Consider the following 19,424-nt stretch of genomic DNA (forward strand, 5'->3'; position numbering starts at 1 on the left):
TCTGGTGTGCAGCTGCAAACATCTGCTTCACTCTTTTTCCTTCCGCCTCAACCGCTGAATTGATAAACACATCTATCATGCCCAGAGCCCCTGGCAGGCAGACATACTGTAGAGAGAAACACACTACTGGTAAATCAGGACGTAAAGAACTCACTCCTTTTGCCTATTATTAAAGGGCCTCTACTGTATATTCACAGACACTGAGTAGGCCGAGGACATCAAATCAAGAATTTTGAAAAACTTTGGGTTTTTGAATTTTGAAAGACTATGGGTTTTTTAAATCATATTTAAAACAGAGAAAATACAGTGAAAGAAGTTTATCAGATGCCTGTATAAAACATTAAAACCCACATAAAGCCGTTCAACTTATGGGTGGCAGGTAACCTTGTTGTTAAGGGTGTTGGGCCAGTAAATTAAAGGTTGCTGGTTTGAATCCCAGAGATGTCTAGGCAATTAACCCTAAATGCTCCTGTAGGTCTCTTTGGATAAGAGCATCTGGTAAAGAGAGTTTTTGAGAAAGACAAAGGCTTGCGATAGTATTGATATGTCTGGTCTCTGGTCTTCATGACAAATCACGAGTTATCTATTTGTTTGGTCCATGTCGATTCAGCAAAATTGAACTAAATCAAAATGGCCCCCCTCTTGTGAGAGTGATTCAGTACAGTGAAATGCTTTCTCTTCTCAGCTCATTGTCTCCGGCACACAACATCTCTGCCAAGAAGTATCCTTTGGCTTTGGCATCGTTTTAGCAGTTCCTCACTTATTTATTAAGGTGTTTCTCAGGTGAATTATTCTTATGTTTGCCTTTAGTCAAATGTATTTACTCTCTAATATCTTATAATATAACAAAAACTGTATTTTGTCTCTGATCTCTAACACACACACACAAAATGTCTGACAAGCATAAATTGCATTACATGTACAGTAGCAGGACAACTCGTAATCTTGATTAATTAAATACTAAAGCAGGGTTTTAATCACAGGGCATGCAAACTGCACAAACACTGCACCATCTCATGCCCTGACCAGAGTTGATGTTCTCAGTTTCAACTCAGAAGGCTAAATATAGAGCAATCATTGAATTACAAACTCCCCATAAAAAAAACTAATAATACATTTTCAACAACAACACCAACAAAAAATGTACCCCCAGCCTCCTGTCAAGATTTATTGACAGTGAAGGGAGCGCGTGATCGGCCCATGAAGTGATGAAGTGCACTTGGCCCTCTCATCATCGCGAGACCTCTATCATTCCTGGCGTCTTCTCGCGAGAGTCAAACGCCACTGCCCGAATCCAGCTGGTACGGCTAAAAGAGGTAGGTGGGGATGAGATGGACATTTAGAAAATTATGGATAACGTAAAACTGTTGAAATACAAGAATCGTGTCATGTCATTACAGAAATGAAACAACTATGTGTTGGTAGTGATTCTAGTGAATTAACTTCGTCCATACAGGCCACCTAAGCATTGCGTCGTGTCGTGACTGGAGAAGGTGAGAATCATAATATGCCTATGGATGAAATAACCATAGCATTTCTGATGTTTACAGTGTGACTGTCTACATGTGATATTTACTAGATTATTATTCGATTGAACCTGCATTTTTTTTTGTGGTGCGCAGTGTGCTTCAAAGATATAGGGTGTTCCACTCCACAGACCCTGGCGCATTTAGCGGAGGGTGCTGCCATCACTGCGAGTGCTCTTGCGCAACGACAGATGTGTTTTATAGTATCATATGCGGCCACTGCGATGCAGTGATTGAAAGATCTACGTATTCATCCATGTATTTTTTTACCTAGGCTATTTAAATATGTTTGACTCAGAACAGAAGACTGTTGTTAGAATGCACCTGCTGTGTGTCACCCTAGAACAACTTGCTTTAGGACTACAGCCTACTGTAGGGATGAAATAATATATTTCAATGTATAGATTATAACTAGTATAAACCACATAATCCCAGCTCAACAAAGGATTGCGGTAGGTAGTGTGAGCCTACAACGTGGCAGCTCTTCTCACCAGTGTGCAGTCTGCCAGCTGACTGGCCTTCAGACAGGTCTCCCCAGCCTGCCTGTAGAGGTGTGAAGTAAACTTTATGGCTTTTCCTCCGAGGTGGTTTGGAGCTGTTATGAGGCGTTAATGGGCTGAGTAGTGGTTGAAGGGCTACTGTGTGTCCTCTCTGTGGTTCTGACTCAGTAAATGTACAAACTCACTGTTTGTTCAGCCGCTGACTTGTCATTTAGGCTATGGTTGAATTAGCTTATTCCAGGGTGTAACAGTTTTATCCTGACCTTGTGACTTGGCCGGGCCTCCAGACTTTTGCCTGGTCAGGTCAGGAAAAACTGAGCCCTACGAATAATTCTCCCAATAGTGGCATGCAACGAGACCGTTTTTCCTTGGTTAAGTTACAAGATCAGGAAAGACTCTGGGCCCTATATATATATCCCATTTAGCAGACGCTTTTGTCCAAAGCGACTTACAAGTCGGCTGGGGCCACTACTTTTACATATGGGTTGTCCCAGCGGGAATCGAACCCACGACGCTTGGCGTTGCAAGCGCCATGCTCTACCGACTGAGCCACACAGGCCCTAACATCCAGCTTCTTTGCCCATCAGCTCTGTAGCAGTGAGTTGAGGTCTGACCAGCCAGCCAGTCACCAGCCAGTCAACCAGCCAGCCGACCACCAGCCAGCCAGTCACCATGGGGAACATCTTTGGCAACCTGCTGAAGAGCCTGTTAGGGAAGAAGGAGATGAGGATCCTGATGGTGGGGCTGGACGCTGCAGGGAAGACCACCATCCTTTACAAACTGAAGCTGGGAGAGATAGTCACCACCATCCCCACTATCGGTATGGAAAGTCTCACAATGAAGGTCATTGGCTATAAAGGATGAGAGAAAAGTCAAATGTGTTGTCATGTAGAAATGTTACTTATCCTTGAGGCCCAATGCAGACATTTTTATATCAATATCAACTAATTGCTGGGTATGTGTACAAATTACGCATTGACTCTGTACCGGTACCCCCTGTATAAAGCCTCCACATTGACTCTGTACCGGTACCCCCTGTATATAGCCTCCACATTGACTCTGTACCGGTACCCCTGTATATAGCCTCCACACTGACTCTGTACCGGTACCCCCTGTATATAGCCTCCACACTGACTCTGTACCGGTACCCCCTGTATATAGTCTCCACATTGACTCTGTACCGGTACCCCCTGTATAAAGCCTCCACATTGACTCTGTACCGGTACCCCTGTATATAGCCTCCACATTGACTCTGTACCGGTACCCCCTGTATATAGCCTCCACACTGACTCTGTACCGGTACCCCCTGTATATAGCCTCCACATTGACTCTGTACCGGAACCCCCTGTATATAGCCTCCACATTGACTCTGTACCGGTACCCCCTGTATATAGCCTCCACATTGACTCGGTACCGGTACCCCCTGTATATAGCCTCCACATTGACTCGGTACCGGTACCCCCTGTATATAGCCTCCACATTGACTCGGTACCGGTACCCCCTGTATATAGTCTCCACATTGACTCTGTACCGCTACCCCCTGTATATAGTCTCCACATTGACTCTGTACCGGTACCCCCTGTATATAGTCTCAACATTGACTCTGTACCGATACCCCCTGTATATAGTCTCCACATTGACTCTGTACCGGTACCCCCTGTATATAGACTCCACATTGACTTTGTACCGGTACCCCCTGTATATAGTCTCCACATTGACTCTGTACCGGTACCCCCTGTATATAGCCTCCACATTGACTCTGTACCGGTACCCCCTGTATATAGCCTCCACATTGACTCTGTACCGGTACCCCCTGTATATAACCTCCACATTGTCTCTGTACTAGTACCCCCTGTATATAGCCTCCACATTGACTCTGTACCGGTACCCCCTGTATATAACCTCCACATTGTCTCTGTACCGGTACCCCCTGTATATAGTCTCCACAGTGACTCTGTACCGGTACCCCCTGTATATAGTCTCCACATTGACTCTGTACCGGTACCCCCTGTATATAGTCTCCACATTGACTCTGTACCGATACCCCCTGTATATAGCCTCCACATTGACTCTGTACCGGTACCCCCTGTATATAGACTCCACAGTGACTCTGTACCGGTACCTCCTGTATATAGTCTCCACATTGACTCTGTACCGGTACCCCCTGTATATAGTCTCAATATTGACTCTGTACCGGTACCCCCTGTATATAGTCTCAATATTGACTCTGTACCGGTACCCCCTGTATATAGTCTCCACATTGACTCTGTACCGGTACCCCCTGTATATAGTCTCCACATTGACTCTGTACCGGTACCCCCTGTATATAGTCTCCACATTGACTCTGTACCGGTACCCCCTGTATATAGCCTCCACATTGACTCTGTACCGGTACCCCCTGTATATAGCCTCCACATTAACTCTGTACCGGTACCCCCTGTATATAGTCTCCACATTGACTCTGTACCGGTACCCCCTGTATATAGTCTCCACATTGATTCTGTACCGGTACCCCCTGTATATAGCCTCCACATTGACTCTGTACCGGTACCCCCTGTATATAGCCTCCACATTGACTCTGTACCGGTACCCCCTGAATATAGCCTCGTTATTTTATTGTGTTACTTTTTATTTTCTACTTTAGTTTATTTTGTAAATATTTTCTTATCTCTTTCTTGAACTGCATTGTTGGTTAAGTTCGTATAAGTAAGCAATTCATGGTACGTTCTACACCTGTTGTATTCGTCATGTAACAAAAAACATTTGATTTGATTTAATGTAACAATTAAGTAACTTACTGTAATAGATTTCCACAAAAAATACTATTTCTTAAGAAATAATCTTGCTACGACTGTCTGGGAGTGGTTTGAGTGGAGAGGGGAAAACTGAAAACTAGCTGTTATTGGCAGAGAGGACAAAAAAGGACAAAAGGACTTAGTAGCTCCCGTCTTAATGGTCATAAATCACACACAGTCAGTGTCTGACATAACAAGAGAAAAATTGTTGATGCACAACCAAATTTAAAACTTGCACCTTGTGTATTCTTCTGTTCTAACTCTCAACAGTAAGTTGACCCCAACTGAGTTCCTAAAATGGGTGTGGGGGGGGGGTTGGCTTATGTCTCCTGGTGCCAGCCCTGGGAACTCTCTTTGTTATTGGTCTATCAACCAATTTACCGCATGGTGATGTCACCATGGAATGCTGCAACTCCTGCCTATGAGAACCTGCTGATTAGAAGATCCTGTGTAGATTGCATTTTCAACCAGCAACTATCAGGAAATAACACTGATTCAAAAAAACACACACTTTTACAGTGTTAGTTTCATCAGCTGTGATACAAAATACAGGACAAACTGAATTTTGACTGCATTGGCCTTTAATCATTACACACCTACAGCTGTTTATATAGCATTTATAACACACACACACACAGCTCTTTATAAGGTGTTTATAACACACCTACAGCTGTTTATATGGCATTTATAACACACACACACACAGCTCTTTATAAGGTGTTAATAACATACCTACAGCTGTTTATATGGCATTTATAACACACACACACAGCTCTTTATAAGGTGTTAATAACATACCTACAGCTGTTTATATAGCATTTATAACACACACACACAGCTATTTATAAGGTGTTTATAACACACCTACAGCTGTTTATATAGCATTTATAACACACACACACAGCTCTTTATAAGGTGTTTATAACATACCTACAGCTGTTTATATAGCATTTATAACACACACACACACAGCTCTTTATAAGGTGTTAATAACATACCTACAGCTGTTTATATAGCATTTATAACACACACACACACAGCTCTTTATAAGGTGTTAATAACATACCTACAGCTGTTTATATGGCATTTATAACACACACACACACAGCTCTTTATAAGGTGTTAATAACATACCTACAGCTGTTTATATGGCATTTATAACACACACACACAGCTCTTTATAAGGTGTTAATAACATACCTACAGCTGTTTATATAGCATTTATAACACACACACACACACAGCTATTTATAAGGTGTTTATAACACACCTACAGCTGTTTATATGGCATTTATAACACACACACAGCTCTTTACAAGGTGTTTATAACATACCTACAGCTGTTTATATGGCATTTATAACACACACACACAGCTCTTTATAAGGTGTTTATAACATACCTACAGCTGTTTATATAGCATTTATAACACACACACACACAGCTCTTTATAAGGTGTTAATAACATACCTACAGCTGTTTATATAGCATTTATAACACACACACACACAGCTCTTTATAAGGTGTTTATAACATACCTACAGCTGTTTATATAGCATTTATAACACACACACACAGCTCTTTATAAGGTGTTTATAACATACCTACAGCTGTTTATATAGCATTTATAACACACACACACAGCTCTTTATAAGGTGTTAATAACATACCTACAGCTGTTTATATAGCATTTATAACACACACACACAGCTCTTTATAAGGTGTTTATAACATACCTACAGCTGTTTATATAGCATTTATAACACACATGCTCCTTCCCCTGCTCAGGGTTTAACGTGGAGACGGTTGAGTATAAGAACATCAGTTTCACGGTGTGGGACGTGGGTGGCCAGGACAAGATCAGGCCGCTGTGGAGACACTACTTCCAGAACACACAGGGTAAGTATAGTGGGAGCGAATAAGCTTTAGCTCAGCAGGCTAACACATTCTCGTGACATGTAAGCTGAGCAGGAGAGCTCTATGAGGTCTGCAGCACTGCTAGGCTTCTGTTCAACCTGATCATTTATTGCACACACCTGGTGTCTAAATCAGTCACAAATTATAGGGGAAGAATGAAAAAAAGCAGTGGAACTGGCTTTGAGATTTGAATTTGAGGGCTATAGGCCCACGCTGGGACAAAGACTGGCACTCCAGACCTATGACACATCCAACACAATGATGTATTGGGCTGACTCACACTCTGGTTATAGGCATTTGCATACTGCATTAACGGCCTCAAATAAGCACTTTTTTCAGCCAAATTCCAAGCATCTTACCAGATTGGTATTATGATTTTGTCTATTATATATTATTTGTTTTTCTATTATATATTGTACCTATGGTACAGTATGTGTACAAAACCCCTCTTTCACAGCCCTTGGAACATTAAAGGTAGAGTCAGCGACATTACATAGATGCAGGAAGTGAACAGCATGGCGGGTACATTTTTGCAACAACTTAGAATGTTGAAGAGCGAGGCTCAACTTCTCCTCTGTTTTGGCCCTGTGGCTACCACATTGTAAAGGCTTGATATGAACCCATGCAGCTGCACAGATACTGTGTGTGACTGTGTGAGAGCCAAGCCTTGTATCTCACTCATCTCTATATCTGTGGTGCTGCAGGTGGCAACGTCGTTTCGCTGCCTACCTCTAACCTGTTCATTCTGATGGAGGGGGATGTCAGACAGTAAACATTGGTCCTCATAGGGTCTGTAGTGTGTTGACAGGCTTGTTCCGATTCCCGGTTGCTACCTTGAGGGTATGTTGTGTGTTGAAGTCAGGTCTGTTGCGGTTCCAGGTCTGATCTTCGTGGTGGACAGTAATGATCGTGAGCGGGTAAATGAGGCTCGAGAGGAGCTGATGCGGATGCTGGCTGAGGATGAGCTACGAGACGCCGTGCTTCTTATCTTCGCTAACAAACAGGTATGGACAATAAAGTGCTTATTCTATTCTATTTTATTATATTAAAATTGCCTCACTCACCATGTATTTGTATCTGTTACCTGTGTCTAAATCATGTGCTTTTCCTCGCTACCTGTCCTTCTGTTTACCTATGCTTTCCTTACACCTATCCTACTCTCTCATGTGCTTTTCTCCACTCCTACCCTTCCATCTTTACCTCACGCCCTGTGTAGGACCTGCCCAATGCCATGAACGCAGCAGAGATCACCGACAAGCTGGGGCTCCACTCTCTACGTCACCGTAACTGGTACATCCAGGCCACCTGCGCCACCAGCGGAGACGGCCTGTACGAGGGCCTCGACTGGCTGGCCAATCAGCTGAAGAACAAGAAGTGAGTGGACCAATCAGAGGAGAGTGAGGAGAAACCTTAGTGTCAGCTCTTGAATCAAAAGGTGGTAGTTGGTTTTAGTTGATCCATTAAGTGAAAAATCCTGACATGGTGGGAGTGAAATGTGATTGGTGTGTAGGAAGGGGACTTAGAGAGAATATCCCTATTGCCTGAGGATCCATATCCCCATTCCTTGAGGACATTTTCAGCCTGTTGTCAACTATTACAAATGGTTAGCGCTAACCAGCTGCGGGCCATCAATGTCAATACATTAACCTTAATAATAACATTTAACAAGTATTTAGCAACACCATGTATGTATTATTTATTTCAGAATGGCAATGTTAGGTTGGTTTGGAACACAGAATTATGCATGGCCATACAGTAAACGATCTCTTGGAAATGAAGTCTGAAATGAAATCTGTCTAATGTTATATATTTAGCCAGTCTTCTGACACTATTCTCTTTTCACACTAAAATTGCTACTGCTGGTTGGAGCAATGCAGTAGTGGTAGATATTAATGAACAGTGACATAGGTTTGTGTAAAACATGTCCAATATGCAAAAGCATGCTTTTTTTCTATGTCAACTGTATATTTACATGTTTTGCTTAACAAGTACAAACATACAGTATCAAAAGTTTGGACACACCTACTCATTCAAGGGTTTTTATTTATTTTTACTCTTTTCTACATTGTAGAATAATAGTTTAGACATTAAAACTATGAAAGAACACATGGCATCATGTAGTAAGCAAAAGAGTGTTAAACATATTTATATTCTTCAAAGTAGCCACTCTTTGCCTTGATGACAGCTTTGCACTCTCTTGGCATTCTATCAACCAGCTTCATGAGGTAGTCACCTGGAATGCCTTTCAATTAACAGGCGTACCTTGTTAAAAGTTCATTTGTGGAATTTATTTAATTCTTAAACCGTCCAAGAGGACGGTTGAGCTAATGTAGGCTAATGCGATTAGCATGAGGTTGTAAGTAACAAGAACATTTCCCAGGACATGGGAAATACACAATTTTGAACAGAAATGCAATGGTTTATTGGATCAGTCTAAAACTTTGCACATACACTGCTGCAACCTAGTGGACAAAATCTAAATTGCACATTGGCTGGAATAATACATTATGCCCTCTTGCATTTCAAAGATGATGGTATTAGGATATTATTTATACTATGTTCTACATTGTAGAATAATAGTGAAGACATCAAAACTATGAAATAACACTTATGGAATCATGTAGTAACCAAAAAAGTATTTAAGAAATCTAAATATATTTTGGATTATAGATTCTTCAAAGTAGCCACCCTTTGCCTTGTGACAGATTTGCACACTCTTGGCATTCTTTCAACCAGCTTCACCTGGAATGCTTTTCCAACAGTCTTGAAAGAGTTCCCACATATGCTGAGCACTTGTTGGCTGCTTTGCCTTCACTATGCGGTCCAACTCATCCCAAACCATCTCAATTGGGTTGAGGTCGGGTGATTGTGGAGGCCAGGTCATCTGATGCAGCACTCCATCACTCTCCTTATTGTTCAACTAGCCCTTACACAGCCTGGAGGTGTGTTTTAAGTAATTGTCCTGTTGAAAAATAAATGATAGTCCCACTAAGAGCAAACCAGATGGGATGGCGTATCGCTGCAGAATGCTGTGGTAGCCATGCTGGTAAAGTGTGCCTTGATTTCTAAATATTTTACTGACAGTGTCACCAGCAAAGCACCCCCACACCATCACACCTCCTCCTCCATGCTTCACAATGGGAACCACACATGTAGAGATCATCCGTTCACCTACTCTGCGTCTCACAAAGACAATTGTGGTTTGAACCAAAAATCTCAAATTTGGACTCATCAGACCAAAGAATATATTTCCACCAGTCTAATATCCATTGCTCAATGTTTCTTGGCCCAAGCAAGGCTCTTCTTCTTATTGGTGTCCTTTAGTAGTGGTTTATTTGCAGCAATTCAACCATGAAGGCCTGATTCACACAGTCTCCTCTGAACAGTTGGTGTTGAGATGTGTCTGTTATTTGAACTCTGTGGAGCATTTATTTGGGCTGCAATCTGAGGCTGGTAACTCTAATGAACGTATCCTCTGCAGCAGAGATACCTCTGGGTCTCCTTTCCTGTAACGGTCCTCATGAGAGCCAGTTTCATTGACAGACCTTCATGTCTTAAAGTAATGGTGGACTGTAGTTTCTCTTTGCTTATTTGAACTGTTCTTGCCATAATATGAACTTGGTATTTTACCAAATAGGGCTATATTCTGTATACCACCCCACCTTGTCACAACACAACTGATTGGCTGAAACGCATTAAGAATTAAATAAATTCCACAAATGAACTTTTAACAAGGTACGCCTGTTAATTGAAATGCATTCCAGGTGACTGCATCATGTAGCTGGTTGAGAGAATGCCAAGAGTGTGCAAAACTGTCATCAAGGCAAAGGCTGGCTACTTTGAAGAATCTCAAATATAAAATATATTTTGATCTGTTTAACACTTTTTTGGTTACTACATGTAACCATAGTTTTTTAATGTCTTCACTCATGTTCTACAATGTAGAAAATAGTAAAAATAAAGAAAAACCGTTGAATGAGTTGGTGTGTCCAAACCTTTGACTGGTACTGTACACCTGTAAGAATATATGTGACATTTACCTGCAAGTAATCATTGTGGTTGATATGTTCAATTGTAGATATCAGCGTTCGTTTATGGACTGATTTGTATAGATGTATGAATTTAACATTACAGCTTGTGTATCACATTTCCTACATTGAGTTTGGTTTGGTGCGACAGTTGTTTTTGTGGCCTTATACAGTATCACTAGTATTGAAACCCCTTACACCCTGATGATGGTTCGTGTGTGGGACCACAGTTGTTGCTAAATATATCACTTCATTTCCATCCTTTAACTCAGTTGTGTCTGTGCGAGATTTTTTGTACATTTTTATGTTATATTACTGTAACAATGCAATTACTTAACATTCCAATTAATAATGTGTGTTAAAAAGCATTGAAACAAGGTTCAGTTATTAATGTTAATGCTCAAAAATGGATTGACGATTGGATCCTAGTCATGAGTACATATGTATTGGTGAGTATGTGTCCGGTGATACTAGTTTACCTGTTAACTGCTCTGGTAGATCAATACAAGTGGCAACATTCAACTTGTGCAACTTGTGTTTCTTGGAAACATTTCGATTTCGTCTTCAAATCGAGTTAGGACTTTTTTTGAGTTTTGGGGTGTTCAGAGGTCCCTATTCACCCCAGCCCTCTCATACCACTAGCCCATGTCCGTTCCCTGCAACTGCCCTGTGTTTCGAGCCCACTCCCCCCCAGCTCCAGCACTGGCCCCCTAACCAAGCCCCTGTCCCAATCCGCCCCCCACAACCTTTCCCCTCCATCTCCAGTGCTGTGTCTCCAGGGGTGTGACAGCAGTATGTGGGTCAGAGAGAGCTGCTCCCTGGGCTCCTGCCCCCTGGGCCCCCTGCAGGCCAGCCACAATAGCGGCCCCAGGGCGGGTGCCATAGCTGGGATTTTCTTCCGTAACCGGGACACCCCTCGCCCAGGGCACAGACACACTGGCAGCAGCCCCACAATCAATTCATCAATCTGTTGAAGGGAATGGCGACCAGCCTGGATGTGAAGGCCATGCAGAGGACTGGGGACTGGAGCATCAACCTGCCTCCACACACAGCCTGGCCCCGGACTGACAGACAGTCAGAAAGGCGGACACGCTAGGGCCACAAGGGATAATGATGATTCTCTGGTGAAGAATCTGACGAGGTCTGGCAACAGAAGCTTGGGCAATCATGGAGCCATCATAGTAGTCTGTCATGGAGCCATCATAGTAGTCTGTCATGGAGACATCATAGTAGCCTGTCATGGAGCCATCATATTAGTCTGTCATGGAGCCATCATATTAGTCTGTCATGGAGCCATCATAGTAGTCTGTCATGGAGCCATCATAGTAGTCTGTCATGGAGCCATCATAGTAGTCTGTCATGGAGCCATCATAGTAGTCTGTCATGGAGCCATCATAGTAGTCTGTCATGGAGCCATCATAGTAGTCTGTCATGGAGCCATCATATTAGTCTGTCATGGAGCCATCATAGTAGTCTGTCATGGAGCCATCATAGTAGTCTGTCATGGAGCCATCATAGTAGTCTGTCATGGAGCCATCATAGTAGTCTGTCATGGAGACATCATAGTAGTCTGTCATGGAGCCATCATAGTAGTCTGTCATGGAGCCATCATATTAGTCTGTCATGGAGCCATCATATTAGTCTGTCATGGAGCCATCATAGTAGTCTGTCATGGAGCCATCATAGTAGTCTGTCATGGAGCCATCATAGTAGTCTGTCATGGAGCCATCATAGTAGTCTGTCATGGAGCCATCATAGTAGTCTGTCATGGAGACATCATATTAGTCTGTCATGGAGCCATCATAGTAGTCTGTCATGGAGCCATCATATTAGTCTGTCATGGAGCCATCATAGTAGTCTGTCATAGAGCCATCATAGTAGTCTGTCATGGAGCCATCATAGTAGTCTGTCATGGAGCCATCATAGTAGTCTGTCATGGAGCCATCATATTAGTCTGTCATGGAGCCATCATATTAGTCTGTCATGGAGCCATCATAGTAGTCTGTCATGGAGCCATCATAGTAGTCTGTCATGGAGCCATCATAGTAGTCTGTCATGGAGCCATCATAGTAGTCTGTCATGGAGCCATCATATTAGTCTGTCATGGAGCCATCATAGTAGTCTGTCATGGAGCCATCATAGTAGTCTGTCATGGAGCCATCATAGTAGTCTGTCATGGAGCCATCATAGTAGTCTGTCATGGAGCCATCATAGTAGTCTGTCATGGAGCCATCATATTAGTCTGTCATGGAGCCATCATAGTAGTCTGTCATGGAGCCATCATAGTAGTCTGTCATGGAGCCATCATAGTAGTCTGTCATGGAGCCATCATAGTAGTCTGTCATGGAGCCATCATATTAGTCTGTCATGGAGCCATCATAGTAGTCTGTCATGGAGCCATCATAGTAGTCTGTCATGGAGCCATCATAGTAGTCTGTCATGGAGCCATCATAGTAGTCTGTCATGGAGCCATCATATTAGTCTGTCATGGAGCCATCATAGTAGTCTGTCATGGAGCCATCATAGTAGTCTGTCATGGAGCCATCATATTAGTCTGTCATGGAGCCATCATATTAGTCTGTCATGGAGCCATCATATTAGTCTGTCATGGAGCCATCATATTAGTCTGTCATGGAGCCATCATATTAGTCTGTCATGGAGCCATCCCACTCATAGTAGTCTGTCTAAAATAATAGTCTGTAGTCTGTAGATAGAACCTCAGATGACAGATTCAGGACTGACTGACACCTTTCTACTTTTTTTTACAGTAACAGAAGGTTGTTCTTTCCATTTCCCTTACATATATCTGCTATTAAAAATATTCAAAGTTAAGAGTTGACCCTTGGAGTTGTAAAGTCAGGACAATTCTGTAATAAACTCAGTGATAAAAACTCTGAATATTGTGTTCTTATGCAACACCATTATAATAGTTAGAAAATTAATTTTGTGTATGTGACATGAATGGCTAAATGTGTATAACATGCTTAACGTGCAATATTTGCTCGAAGTTCAGCTCATGAACATCAGAGACTGTGTTCCATGCAGAGGAAACTCCGAGTGCTGGCCTCTGTCTCCCCCTGCTGGATGTAAAATATATGACATGGATTTATTTTTCTTTAACCAGGCAAGTCAGTTAAGAACAAATTCTTATTTTCAATGACGGCCTAGGAACAGTGGGTTAACTGCCTTGTTCAGATAGACAGCTTTTATTTTACCTTGTCAGGTCAGGGATTCGATGTAGCAACCTTTCTGTTACTGGCCCAACGCGCTAACCACTAGGCTACCTGCCGCCCCAAAATCAAGGCACAGCTATGGGATGTACCCACACAAATGAGGTACTGCCTGTCTGATGTAAATAAATAAACACTGAGAGAAATGTCAAATGGTCACATCATGCTGCCACTAGATGGACCCACTATTCAAATGTCGATGTAACCAGTACTTTAAACATATCTGTTTGATCAAGGTAGCGACTATGTTTACAAGCTTGTTGAAACGCATCTATAAATGCTGTATTACCTGTCTATGTAAGTGTTGTAAAGAGCTTTATAAGTGTCTATAATGCATGTAAATCAATCAAATGCCACTGTTCCAAAACATTTTCAACCTACTATGTTTTGTCTAAGAGTGTGATCTTTACATCAACGTATCTACCCAGTCCTTAATTATGGAAATGGACAACAACACTGTGTTACATATTCATCACAACCAGATATTTATTTCCTCTCCTCCATGCCACATGACATGAAATGTTGGCCCGATGTCGGCCCTATTCTCTGTTCTGAGTTGTGTGTTCTGTGTTCCATTCTGTTGGAATGAAGCATAGATTCTACGTTCTGGGTTTGGGTTCAGAAGTCACTTAACCCTTTGACACTGATGCCTTTGTGACAGGCTGCTCCATACGCATCCAACAGGACTGATTAACCAGTTGACAGGGCTGAAGGACAATACTGCTCTTCACTGCATGGAGAGACAGTACAGCCACTCAGACCCTAATCCTGTTACTGATTGAAAGTAACGCTAGTCCAAAATAGTCTACATGGAATGTAAATGAACAGATTTAGGATGATGCTAAATAATGTTATTGTATTGTTTCAGTAGCCTACTAACCTTTGCTTACAATGTATTTTCATGGATTATCAAGCATGCTGTTATTAGCCTCCATGTTAGGATTCTGGCCAATTAGAGTTTTCATTTTAACCATAGGTTACACACAAGACTAGATTAAAAAAATGGTTTATTACAATATTATAATAAACATCATTACTGTGAATTGAATGACACATTTTTCTAGATATTATTGTATTTAAAAAGGGCCTTTTGAAATCCTCTGCAGTGTTTTCATATATTTATAAATTAGATTAGGCTAATCCCTGACCTTTTATTTATTTGGCAAATATTATAGTAATGTTTTACAGTAGTCACAGAATGAAACAGCCACGAGCGCTCACAAGCAACGAGCACTGATTGGTAAACCAACTGATCTGGCCAATCAAGTGCCTATCTGGTCTGTATCACCGCGAGGGGTGAAAGCTGAGCGTCAAAATACGTGTTCACTTTTGCCAAACTCTGTCTGAATTGACGCACCATATCGGAATTTATTCACCGCCCATATTCACTGAAAGTATATTATCTAATAATAAGATCATGTTTCTGCGTCAAGTCAATCTGCCACTTTAAAAAGGCTTCTTATTAGAGTGAAATTTAAAGTAATCGTGGCACTGAAACTTGGACCTATAACTGTAGACTTGAGTCTCGAGTCTTATGAAGATCAACCTTGAACTTCTAACTTGTTGAAATAGTGTTACCTTTCCCCAAAAAAGTATCGAACGAGTTGAGGACTTCTTGAGGATTAAACCGACCTGCGCTACTGTATTCCTGGTCATGATTATTATTGGGTTGGTTTGGACCTAGGCATGGACCGTTTGCAGATGTCCGTTCTGTGTATTGTAATTCTAACATGTCTACAGCCCACGTCGTCTCAAACGCAGGAAGGTAAGTGATTTTATGAATGTTGATATGTGTCAGTAAATCAGCTACAAACTTTGCATATATACATTCGGAAAGTATTCGGACCCCTTGACTTTACCCACATTTTTTACGTTACAGCCTTATTCTAAAATGGATTAAATAAAAAAAAAATCCTCATCAATCTAAGCACAATTCACCATAATGACAAAGCGAAAACAGGTTTTAAGATATTTTGGCAAATTTATATATATATAAAAAAAACTGAAATACCTTATTTACACAAGCTCGGGCGCATCCTGTTTCCATTGATCACCCTTGAGATGTTTCTGCAACTTGATTGGAGTCCACCTGTGGTAAATTAAATTGATTGGACATGATTTGGAAAGGCACACGTCTGTCTACATAAGGTCCCACAGTTGACAGTCAGGGCAAAAACCATGCCATGAGATTGAAGGAATTGTCCGTAGAGCTCTGAGACAGGATTGTGTGGAGGCAAGATCTGGGGCAGGGTACCAAAACATTTCTGCAGCATTGAAGGTCCCCACTGCAAGAACACAGTGGCCTTCATCATTCTTAAATGGAAGAAGTTTGGAACCACCAAGACTTCCTAGAGCTGTCCGCCCTGCCAAACTGAGCAATCAGAGGACAAGGGCATTTGTCAGGGAGGTGACCAAGAACCCGATGGTCACTCTGTGGAGATGGGGGAACCTTCCAGAAGGACAACCATCTCTGCAGCACTCCACCAATCAGGCCTTTATGGTAGAGTGGCCAGACGGAAGCCACTACTCAGTAAAAGGCACATGACAGCTCGTTTGGAGTTTACCAAAAGGCACCTAAAGACTCTCAGAACATGAGAAACAAGATTGAAATCTTTGGCTTGAATGCCAAGTGTCCTGGCACCATCCCTACGATGAATCATGATGGTGGAAGCATCATGCTGTGAGGATATTTTTCAGCGGCAGTGACTGGGAGACTAGTCAGGATCGAGGGAAAGATGAACGGAGCAAAGTACAGCGAAATCCTTGATGAAAACATGCTCCAGAGCACTCAGGACCTCCTTCCAACAGGACAATGACCCTAAGCACACAGCCAAGACAACGCAGGAGTGGCTTTGGGACAAGTCTCTGAATGTCCTTGAGTGGCTCAGCCAGAGCCGGGACTTGAACCCAATCAAACATCTCTGGAGAGACCTGAAAATAGTTGTGCAGCGACGCTCCCAATCCAACCTGACAGAGCTTGAGGGGGATCTGCCAAGAAGAATGGGAGAAACTTCCAAAAATACAGGTGTGCCAAGCTTGTAGCGTCATACCCAAGAATAATTGAAGCTATAATCGCTGCCCAAGGTGCTTCAACAAAGTCTGAATACTTCTGTAAATATGATATTTAAGTTTTTGGGGTTTTACTTTTTTTTAAATCTAAAAACCTGTTTTTGCTTTGTCACTATGGGGTATTGTGCATAGATTGATTTGGGAGAAAAGGATTTAATTCATTTTAGAATAAGGCTGTAACGTAACAAAATGTGGAAAAAGTCAAGGGGTCTGAATACTTTCCGAATGCCCTGTAGTTATAAACCAGAAGATCAATTCAATGTGTATTGGCTGTAGCCTGCAGGCTGCATTCTTTCTGTAATCAGGCATCGCTTTACATTTTGTGTTGATAATCAAATTAATTGTTTTTATTAATTTCACTGCTGATGACACACACACATGCACACACACACACACACACACACACACACACACACACACACACACACACACACACACACACACACACACACACACACACACACACACACACACACACACACACACACACACACACAGAGAGAGAGAGAAAGTCTGTCTCCCAAGAGGTTGCTTTTCTGTTCCCGTATTTCACAGTAAAAGCCCCCTCCTGGTCTCGGTGACTGTAGAGGAATCGCCAGTTTGCTCTCTGAGTCACAGTGGATATAGCAGAGCAGCAGTGCAGGTAGACCACACCAAAGCACAGGGCCACACTCACCTGTGGCCCTGACAGCCCAGCAACACTACTCGTAGAAAACCAGGGGTCAGGGATCATCCAAGACTTTTGTCATGTTGTTGTGTTCTGGTTGGTTGAATGTAACTCACTGTGGGACAGAAAACATGTAGACTCAATAAAGGTAGACAATGTCCAATTGTGTGTAAACTAGACTCTGCCTTATGTAGGCTATAAAAATGTACTATATGCCCCATTGACTGGTCTTGGCTGTGAGTGTTTCTCAATCACTAACCAAGACCCTTTATATATTTATTTCTTTCTTCATTCACTCACTCTTCCCTGTTCTTGTTCTCCTTCTCTCCCCATCTCTCTATTCTCTCTTTTCTCTCTATTCTCTCTCTCTCTCTGTCTGTCTCTCTGTCTCTCTCTCTCTGTCCCTGTCTCTCTCTCTGTCTCTCTCTCTCTCTCTCTCTCTCTCTCCCTATCCCCCTCTCTCTCTCTCTCTCTCTCTCTCTCTCTCTCTCTCTCTCTCTATCCTCTCTCTCTCTCTCTCTCTCTCTCTCTCTCTCTCTCTCTCTCTCTCTCTATCTCTCTCTCTCTCACTCTCTCTCTCTCTATCCCTCTATCCTTCTCTCCCCTTTCGCTCTATTCTGTCTCTCCCCTCTCTCTCTGTCTCGCTCTCTCCAGTTCCCCTTTCCCTCTATCTCAGAGATAAAATAGTTCCTCTGTTCTTCTTATAGAAGAGAGGACTTTGCTACACACATTACCACGCTGTAATCAGCCTCTGTAATCAGCCTCTCTGATTTGGGCTCCCGAGAGGCGCAGCAGTCTAAGACACTACATCTCAGTGCTGGAGGCGTCACTACAGACACCTTGGTTTGAATCCAGGCTGTGTCACAACTGGCCGTGATTGAGAGTCCCATAGGGCGGTGCACAATTGGCCCAGCGTCATCCGGGTTTGGCCGGTGTAAGCCGTCATTGTAAATAAGAATTTGTTCTTATCTGACTTGCCTAGTTAAAAAAAGAGAGCTCATATCCTGTGTGCTGGAGACATACGTGACTGGGAGGCTATTGCCCCTGTTGTTAATGACACTGGAGGTCAATTGTCGCATTCAAATGGATGGCTCTGGTGTTAAGTCTGTCGCTTTGAGTGACTGTTGGCTGTTGTTCACTATTAAAGAGCTCAGAGTTGGGTGTATATTTGGGAGTAGTTTCTGTATTTTGATTGTTGGAATAGAGTAGTTATAAACATGACAAGTGGGAATATTGTCTTGGTCTAACGTTGGTTGCTCCCATGGGAGACCCGGGTTCATATCCTGCATGTTGTCTGCGTGGGTATATGTTACTTCCTGGGAGACCCGGGTTCATATCTGTGTGGGTATATGTTACTTCCTGGGAGACCCGGGTTCATATCTGTGTGGGTATATGTTACTTCCTGGGAGACCCGGGTTCATATCTGCGTGGGTATATGTTACTTCCTGGGAGACCCGGGTTCATATCTGTGTGGGTATATGTTACTTCCTGGGAGACCCGGGTTCATATCTGTGTGGGTATATGTTACTTCCTGGGAGACCCGGGTTCATATCTGTGTGGGTATATGTTACTTCCTGGGAGACCCGGGTTCATATCTGTGTGGGTATATGTTACTTCCTGGGAGACCCGGGTTCATATCTGTGTGGGTATATGTTACTTCCTGGGAGACCCTGGTTCATATCTGCGTGGGTATA

At 42.6% G+C, this 19,424-nt stretch overlaps 2 protein-coding genes across 4 annotated transcripts in view; both read left to right on the forward strand.

Annotated features, from left to right (window-relative positions):
• Positions 1 to 1,258: 1,258 nt before the first annotated feature.
• On the forward strand, positions 1,259 to 11,286 carry LOC135504027 (ADP-ribosylation factor 3). Of its 3 annotated transcripts, XM_064922278.1 has the most exons (6): positions 1,259 to 1,316; positions 1,457 to 1,493; positions 2,614 to 2,846; positions 6,608 to 6,718; positions 7,616 to 7,740; positions 7,953 to 11,286. In XM_064922278.1, exons 3-6 carry the CDS (start codon positions 2,699 to 2,701, stop codon positions 8,112 to 8,114), a joined length of 546 nt encoding a protein of 181 aa, XP_064778350.1. In that variant the 5' UTR covers positions 1,259 to 1,316; positions 1,457 to 1,493; positions 2,614 to 2,698; the 3' UTR covers positions 8,115 to 11,286. The 3 variants fall into 3 exon arrangements, with proteins under 3 accessions (XP_064778350.1, XP_064778349.1, XP_064778351.1); XM_064922277.1 differs by lacking the exon at positions 1,457 to 1,493 and having other exon boundaries at positions 1,277 to 1,316; XM_064922279.1 differs by lacking the exon at positions 1,259 to 1,316 and having other exon boundaries at positions 1,327 to 1,493.
• Positions 11,287 to 15,330: 4,044 nt separating this feature from the next.
• The window catches only part of LOC135504029 (receptor tyrosine-protein kinase erbB-3-like), a 41,283-nt gene continuing 37,189 nt past the window's right edge, over positions 15,331 to 19,424 (forward strand). The window contains exon 1 of the mRNA XM_064922281.1: positions 15,331 to 15,759. Within this exon, the coding sequence (XP_064778353.1) occupies positions 15,681 to 15,759 (79 nt within the window). The 5' untranslated portion in view covers positions 15,331 to 15,680. The remainder of the gene's footprint in view (positions 15,760 to 19,424) is intronic.

This window comes from Oncorhynchus masou, chromosome 18, assembly GCF_036934945.1.
Source record: "Oncorhynchus masou masou isolate Uvic2021 chromosome 18, UVic_Omas_1.1, whole genome shotgun sequence".
Classification (NCBI taxonomy): domain Eukaryota; kingdom Metazoa; phylum Chordata; class Actinopteri; order Salmoniformes; family Salmonidae; genus Oncorhynchus; species Oncorhynchus masou.